The following is a 9,063-nucleotide window of genomic DNA, read 5'->3' on the forward strand; positions in this document are numbered from 1 at the left end:
AACTAAATTCCTGTCTCCAGCAGGAGGGCCCATTATTCCAAGAAGGGCAGTTTAAGAGCAAGTGAACTTCTGTACTACTTATCTTCATTGGTCAAGCTTTGAGGCCACTTCCACGCTCAGTAAAGTCACAGCAGAGTCCATTTTGCTATCTGTTCATGTCTTGGGCACAGAGATCCCTTGGAGAGTTAGGTAAAGGTATAAGGCCTATAAGGCCGCCTTCTCTCCATAAAAATGCTCATAAGCATAAACTCAATTTGCCTGCTGTTTCATGGTTGAGGACCTACTGAAGCCCTTCTGTGTCCACACCCAGGGCTGAGAAACCTGGATCTAAGGGCAGAACCTTCACAGTATACGAAGTGTGAGGAGTTTGTATCTCTCTCCTACTTGTGATAGTTGCTTTTTTGTTTTCTGTTGGTTATTGACAGATTAAAAAGTTATCTCATTTTTAAATTTAACCATACATGTTAAATTGTATGGATGTTTGGAAATGGGTCATTTTTTTCTGTGAGAAGCTGACTGACTTTTCTTGCTCTGACATCAAGAACCTAATAAACACCATTTTTTCACCAGTAATCCTCAAACTTGACCACATACTGGAATCACCTGGTGAGCTTTAAAAATGATGATGCCTGGGTTTGTACCCCAGGGTTTCTGGTTTGATTTGTCTGGGTTGAAAACTGGGCACCAGGATATGAGGGAGCTCCCCAGTGACTGTAACGTGTCACAAAGTTTGAGAACCACTCCTTCAAACCACTTTGCCAGGGAGAGTCAGCTACAAATACAAAAAGTGGCTAGTCTATTCAGTCTAGACACGGTGTCATCTCATTAAGGATGCTTCAGAGAACAAATAAGAACAACAGTCAGATGAATAAAGTGTGTTGTTTTCTCATTATCCAAAACCCCCAGCGTGGTTGAGGAGCTATCTTCTTCTACCAAATGACTGAATCAACAGATTAAATATTCCCCAAAGTAGGATAGGCAGTGATACATATTTGTTGTTTCTTTCAATTACATAAGTCATACCTATTTATTATAGAAATGCATAAAAGAATAAAAGAAAATAAAAATCATCTATAATTCTGCCATCACCAACATTTAGATGTAACATTTTTTAGATACCCTGTCTTTTTTAAATGCATGTATATAAAAGTTTGCAAAATCAGTATCAGTTGGCTAATTTGCTTTTATTTAACAGTATCTCACTAACATTTTCTTGATATGATTAACTGTTCTTTTACAACCTGACTTTTAATGGCTGCATAATATTAAATCCCACATGAGTACCTTGGCTTATTTATTAGTCAATGTGGTCATACAGGCCATCTCTAGAGTTTTGCTGTTGCAGATAATGCAGATACATTCTTAGAGCTAAATATTTGTGCACACCTCTGTGTATTTCTTTTGGAAAAATTTCTAGGAATGGAATTTCTAGGACAATGGATATGCCTAGTAAACTATGGATTTCATAGGTATTGCCAAATAGGCCTCTAAAAATACCCACCAATTTACGTTTCCACAGGGAACCTATGAGTAGTCGTCAAGGGCCATCTATATTTTCAGAGGAGGTTTGGCTTCATTGTTAAGGGAGTGCTTTAGAATTTGACAGAATGGAGTCATATCCTATTCTTGCATTCACTAGCTTCCTGACTTGAGGTCTTTAATCTTCCAGTATTTCTGAGGCCTTGCCTGCTATCCTGACACTCCTCAGGGTTATCATCAGAATTAAATGAGACAAGTGTGTAGAGTAGTTGTCTTATTTCCCTGCATGTAGTTCAGTTCAGTTGCTCAGTCTTGTCTGACTCTTTGCGACCCCATGGACTGCAGCACATCAGGCCTTCCTGTCCATCACCAACTCCTGGAGTTTACTCAAACTCATGTCCATTGAGTCAGTGATGCCATCCAACCATCTCGTCCTCTGACGTCCCCTTCTCCTCCTGCCTTTAATCTTTCCCAGCATCAGGGTCTTTTCAAATGAGTCAGTTCTTCACCGCAGGTGGCCAAAGTATTGGAGTTTCAGCATCAGTCCTTCAAATGAATATTCAGGACTGATTTCCTTTAGGATGGACTGGTTGGATCTCCTTGCAGTCCAAGAAACTCACAAGAGTCAATGATCGTTTTTATTATTATGCTGCCAGCAGGAAATAGAAATCTGTTTTCTTTTCTGTTATGCTTGCCTAGGTTTGTATCTTGGGGCTAAAAGGTTGGACAGTTAGGAACATGAACAGTTACTTTTAAAGAGAGATGTTGGGGTTGATGAGGTTACGCAGTACCAGGTCCCATAGTACTGGAAGTCTAGTTTGCATTTAGTGACAGTATGAGGTAGTACTACCACTGCCTTTAAGCCCACAGCATATGAGCCACTTCTTCCCCCAATGAATCTACTTATACTGACTGGGACTCCAGCTTTGAGAAGCAGATCAGGCAATAAATAAACCCTGCCAGATGGGGCACTGAAGACTCCTTGAGATGAACCAGGGCTAGGTGTGCCTCCCACCTCCATTAGGGATCTGAGCCAAGACTTCCAGGCAGGAATATCTTCCATGGGTGGGTCATTCAGTATAAGGCCCTCTAGTTGGATTTTGAATCTGTAGTTAACAAAAGATATTTATACTTATAGCACCATAAGATGTTGTGTTTACATAAAATGTCAGCATCTTGCTAGTGGAACACAGTGCTGAAAATCAGGCATAACTACTAAGGCCATTTTGATTTGCATGAGAAATGCTCAAGTTCCTTTTATATGCTTTTTGACTATTTCTGGCAACAGTGCAGTGAGAAAGGTGCTCTTTTGTAGACAGGAAATCAAATTCCATAGGATAATCAGCTTGTGTGGGGTCAGTGTCCTGCAGTAGCATTTATAACCGTACACATTGATTAGCTGACTGTCACTCCCTGTGTTAATCTGCCTCCCCAGATTAAGAGGAAGAACCAAGAAGGAACTCCTGCTCATCTCAGGATGGCAGATATTTGGTTTCCTGATCCCACTTCTGTCTGGAAATAGATCATATGCATCACAGAAACATGCTTGTATAATTAGCAATAATACTCTGCATTTAAAAAGTTAATTCCTCTGGAGACCTAAAATAAGTTCATAACTATCTTATTTTTAAAATATTTACTTAATAAGTAGTATGTCACAGAAACTAGTTCAATAGCTGTTTATAAGGAATTTTAAATGTTTTTAAAGTACACAGTTGTCACTATAAACAAATGATTACCTGTTCTCAACTACATCATCTCCAATCTCAATACTGACTCAAAGCCAAATAGCCAGTTAGCCATCAGTGTGCATTTGTTCCACATGTGTGTACATTTGTGCATTTTTGTGTTTATATGTGCCTCATTTCTTGACTAAAGCTCCTAGGAAGTCTCCACCATTTCTCTGTTTTCTCAAGTAAAAGGGCATGTATCCAGCAGGCACTCCGTAACTGCATGTTGATGGTAGTAGTAACATGGTATGAAAGGTATAGCAATAAATGTCATTTTTCTTTGGCTTCAGGCCCTCTCCCACCACCTCCTCCAATGAACAGAAACGGCAGCACATCTCGGGCCCTGCCCGCCACCCCTCAGTTGCCGTCCAGGAGTGGAATAGATTCTAGTCCCAGAAGTGGGCCCCGGCCTCCCCTTCCTCCCGAAAGGCCTGGCACTGGGGCACCTCCCCCACCTCCACCATCAACATCAATTAGAAACGGCTTCCAAGATTCTTCATGTGAAGGTAAGCTGTGGTCCCAGCTCCTGGGAAGCTATAATGGGGCAGCAACTGAGTGGGAGGTGTGTTTGTGTGTTTGCATGAACGTTTCTTGTTTGTGTGACCTCCACTGTTCACATTGCACGGCACTAATCTAAGCATTCTAGGGCCACTATGATTTCAAATGAAAAACAGTAATCGCCTTTTCCTTGCAAAAGGCAGATCATTATTCTCTGTTCCTTGTTTGAGTTTCATTTTGGTTAACTTTCCAAAGATTCTAGAATTCTGAAAAGAACCATTTTTGTAGCTTGCTTTCTTATCACCTACCTTTCTGGACAGTTTGCTATGGGTTTGAGGCCTAATGGCCTGCAGGTATTAAGCAGCTTATCCCTGTCATTGTTATCAGTTACTCTTTCCACTGGGGAGGAATAATTAAGAAAAGTATCCCAAACCCCAGCCCCCATCTCCTGAGAGGAACTGGCTGGGTCCTAGTCACTCTAGCGAAAGTCACTTGGATCTGTCTTTGGTTTGATTCGCAGACCAGTACATTTTATCACTGACAGTGATAAATGACACTGTAATTTAATTTGCAGTAGTCAGTGACATTGGTAGCATTTGGGGCTTTTCTCTAAACTTCTAGATGTAAAACCAGATGTGATCTCTGCTGTTCTATTTCATTCTGTGTCTTTCATTATATTAGTCTTCAGAGCAGATTGTCTGTTACTGAAGATACTGTTTGTTTCTCTCCCTCAGATGAGTGGGAAAGCAGATTTTACTTCCATCCGATTTCTGATTTGCCACCTCCAGAGCCATATGTACCAACAACCAAAAGTTATCCCAGTAAACTGGCGAGAAATGAAAGCCGAAGTGAGTATTTCTACAAGGGCTTTTAGATGGCTTCATACTTGAGTAGCCTGGGTCACACACAACTGAGGGTTGTGTAGGAAATCCAGGTCTCTTGTCTGGAGCGGGGAGATTTCCGAGAAATTACTCCTGGATTTGGAGCCATTTAAATGGTAAACTCTCCTTCTATGTTCATTGACGAAAATAGAGACATCCAGAATGCATATGAGAAGCGATTATTTTAATGTGTCATTATAAGTTCAAAATACCTTTAGTTTGCTAGTAGGTTAAATTTTATTATTTTGGTTATTTGGACAATCTTTCCCCATTTTGATCTTCCTAAAGATGGCACAGTTAGAGTCTCTTCTATTCCTACTAGTTTTGAGACTGGCAGAATGTCTCATTAGTTATAAAAAAAAAAAAACTCACTGTAACTGTTTTGATCTTTTAAATATAAATTTACAGAGCATTACATGAAAATTTTAAGTATGCCTATAATCTCTCTGCATAACAGATATTTTCATTTTACTAGGTTCTCTTTAATTTTTATCTATCTAATTCTGATTATATAGTTATAGAATATGAGTTTTGGGTGATGAGATTTATATAACATTGCTAAGTGTATACTTCCCTATTTTATCCCTTGGTTTTTATTTTACAGGATTCCATCAAGTCAGCATATAATAATTTAGTTTACCATTATTGGACATTTAGATTTTTTTTAACAAAAAATTTATACAGCTAAGGAAGAATTAGTGTGAAATATACATATATCTTTGATGGGGCTCTGTCTTATAACAATGTTAGCTTCAGAACCAAACTCCCAAGCCACAAATGTGTGGAGAAAAAGTGTATGAGCATGTCAAACAGCTGTCACATATCCCTAGCCTTGTGCTCACTGTCCAGCAGAACTCCTTCACATACTCTGAACCTACTGACTCTTTCTTAATACATAGTTCTCAAGTTTTGGTTGGTTGGTTCCCAGCTTTAGAGCAGACTAGTATCAGCTGAAGTCAAGGTTGGTTACAAGCAAAATCACTGACTTTGGGGAGATGATAGGTGGCAGTCTTGGGTCAAAGGAAGAGCTAGGGACACAGCTGTGCTAGGTATCACCACACAATACCAGATACGTCTAGTGGGTTATTAAAAATGGACAAATTTTGCCTTGTGCCTCTGTTGAAGAACTCAAAGAGTTAGAAAATATTATAGAAAATTTTCCCTGAAAAAAAATGCCAAAAGTAAACAGAATATTTTACTGAAAAGACCAGCTTAAGTCCTAGAAAAAATTATGTGGAGTACTGAATTCTAGATAATACCTAGTAAAAGAGGCATAACTGTAATAAAATTATCATGCAGGAGTTGGTGGTTGAAATTTTTGGTGAAAAAGTCTTCACATGTGACAAATGTTCTTGAGTTTGCTCTCTCCTCACCCCACCCTATCTGTGCTATTTATATATTTAAGTCAGTAACAGAACCATCCTCCCCAGCCCCTTTAGATTTTTAATTTAATAGGTGAACACATTCCTTCCCCCTACCTCCTGTCTTCATGACTGTCTGCACCGTGAGGACTGGAACTGTGTCCCTGCTCACTACTGTGTCTTCTGCAAGTGGCACAGAGCTTGAAATACAGTAGGCATTTAAAAATATTTCTTAAATTGGTGAATTAATTTCCACAGCTCTCCAAAAATGTTCTTGTACCTTTAATATTTCTAGCATTAAGCATGTTTAATATTTTATAATATAACTGATCATATCTCTAACACAAAGTGCTGTGGAGTGGTTTTATCCTGCTCCTGTACCTGCCTCTGCCTCCGAGCAGAGCTGCCCTGGTAGGGCACCCAGACAGCCCTAAATAGCACAACCTACTTGCAGCTCTGCACAAGGCCAGCCCTCGATGTGCTAACCATTTGTGGTGTTATCAATTGATGGTCAGGGCTTCGTGACAGATGGATGGCTTACATCTAGGCAGTCTTTCGTCAGGTCCCTGCCCAAAAAAGACCTGGTTGGGATAAAAAGAGGAAGAGGTGAAATAATGGACTGCCAGTGTTTTCCTCTAACTCCTCCCCTTGGTCAGAGATTTGTCCTAACTCAGAAATCCATAAGTGGGCTATTTTGGTTTCTGTCAGAAAAGTGGCTGCCTGCTGAGGAATCTTGTCAGTGCCAGCCCACCTGAGTCTAAAAACAGTGGCCATAGCAGACCTACCTAATTGACATGAGTCCCTGATTGACCTGCTCACAGCATCTGAGCACCTGGCTTTATGCCTGACACCTGTAAGATCCTCAAAAAAATTGTGTATGGGAAAAATGAACTTTTTAGTTGTGAATGGATTTTAAACCAAGTTATGGTGTGCTAATAGCCCAAAGATATGCATAGTTTTTAAAAGAACACCATCAAGACAGAGAAGAGACAACCCATGAAATGAAATAAAATATTTGCAAATCATATATCTGATAAAAGATTAATATCTAGAATATATAAAGAATTCCTGCAACTCAACAACAAAACCCAATTTTTAAAATGAGTTGAATATTTGAATAGATATTTCTTGAAAGAAGATATACAGATTGCTAATAAACACATGAAAAGATGCTCAACATCACTAATCATTCAGTTCAGTTCAGTCGCTCAGTTGCGTCTGACTCTTTGTGACCCCGTGGACTGCAGCATGCCAGGCTTCCCTGTCCATCACCAACTCCCAGAGCTTACCCAAACTCATGTTCATAGAGTCAGTGATGCCAACCAGCCATCTCATCCTCTGTCGTCCCCTTCTCCTGCCTTCAATCTTTCCTAGCAACAGGGTCTTTTCCAGTGAGTCAGTTCTTCACATCAGGTGGCCAAAGTATTGGAGTTTCAGCTTTAACATCAGTCCTTCCAATAAATATTCAGGACTGATTTCCTTTAGGATTGACTGATTTGATCTCCTTGCAGTCCAAGGGACTCTCAAGAGTCTTCTCCAACACCACAGTTCAAAGCATCAATTCTTTGGTGGTCAGCTTTCTTTATAGTCCAAATGTCACATGACTACTGGGAAAAGCATAGCTTTGACTAGCCGGACCTTTGTTGGCGAAGTAATGTCTCTGCTTTTTAATATGCTGTCTAGGTTGGTCATAGCTTTTCTTCCAAGAAGCAAACATCTTTTAATTTCATGGCTGCAGTCACCATCTGCAGTGACTTTGGAGCCCCCAAAAATAAAGTCTCTCACTGTTTCCGTGATTTCCCCATCTATTTGCCATGAAGTGATGGGACCAGCTGTCATGATCTTAGTTTTCTGAATGTTGAGTTTTAAGCCAACTTTTTCACTCTCCTCTTTCACATTCATCAAGAGGCTCTTTAGTTCTTCTTCACTTTATGCCATAAGGGTGGTGTCATCTGCATATCTGAGGTTATTGATATTTCTCCCAGCAATCTTGATTCCAGCTTGTGCTTCATCCAACCCAGCATTTCTCATAAAGTATTCTGCATATAAGTTAAATAAGCAGGGTAACAATATATAGCCTTGACATACCCCTTTACCGATTTGGAACTAGTCTGTTGTTCCATGTCCAGTTCTAACTGTTCTTTCTTGACCTGCACACAGATTTCCCAGGAGGCAGGTCAGGTAATCTGCTATTCCCATCTCTTTCAGAATTTTCCAGAGTTTGTTGTGATCCACATAGTCAAAGGCTTTGGCATAGTCAATTAAGCAAAAGTAGATGTTTTCTGGAACTCTCTTGCTTATTTGATGATCCAGCAGATGTTGGCAATTTGATTTCTGGTTCCTCTGCCTTTTCTAAATCCAGCTTGAACATCTGGAAGTTCACAGTTCACATACTGTTGAAGCCTGGCTTGGAGAATTTTGACCATTACTTTGCTAGCATGTGAAATGAATGCATTGGTGCATTTGAGCTTTCTTTGGGATTGGAATGAAAACTGACCTTTTCCAGTCCTGTGGCCACTGCTGAGTTTTCCAAATTTGCTGGCATATTGAATGCAGCACTTTCACAACATCACCTTTTAGGATTTGAAATAGCTCAACTGGAATTCCATCACCTCCACTAGCTTTGTTCGTAGTGATGCTTCCTAAGGCCCACTTGACTTCACATACCAGGATGTCTGGGTGTAGATGAGTGATCACACTATTGTGGTTATCTGGGTCATGAAGATCTTTTTGTACAGTTCTTCTGTGTATTCTTGCCACCTCTTCTTAATCTCTTCTGCTTCTGTTTGGTCCATACCATTTCTGTCCTTTATTGAGCCCATCTTTGCATGAAATGTTCCTTTGGTATCTCTAATTTTCTTAAAGAGCTCTCTAGTCTTTCCCATTCTGTTGTTTTCCTCTATTTCTTTGCATTGCTCACTTATGAAGACTTTCCTATCTCTCCTTGCTATTCTTTGGAACTCTGCATTCAAATGGGTATATCGTTCCTTTTCTCCTTTGCCTTTTGCTCTTCTTTTCCTCAGCAATTTGTAAGGCCTCCTCAGACAACCATTTTGCCTTTTTGCATTTCTTTTTCTTGGGGATGGTCTTGATCACTGCCTCCTGTACAATGCC

General features: G+C 40.0%; 1 protein-coding gene across 1 annotated transcript in view; it reads left to right on the plus strand.

Moving 5' to 3' along the window:
• WIPF1 (WAS/WASL interacting protein family, member 1) overlaps nt 1-9,063 on the plus strand; it is an 82,291-nt gene that overhangs the window by 67,780 nt on the left and 5,448 nt on the right. Inside the window, exons 7-8 of the mRNA XM_010859820.1 lie at nt 3,500-3,715; nt 4,442-4,555. Coding sequence (XP_010858122.1) covers nt 3,500-3,715; nt 4,442-4,555 — 330 coding nt within the window. The remainder of the gene's footprint in view (nt 1-3,499; nt 3,716-4,441; nt 4,556-9,063) is intronic.

This window comes from Bison bison, unplaced genomic scaffold (genome assembly GCF_000754665.1).
Source record: "Bison bison bison isolate TAMUID 2011002044 unplaced genomic scaffold, Bison_UMD1.0 scf7180017864460, whole genome shotgun sequence".
NCBI classification, from domain to species: domain Eukaryota; kingdom Metazoa; phylum Chordata; class Mammalia; order Artiodactyla; family Bovidae; genus Bison; species Bison bison.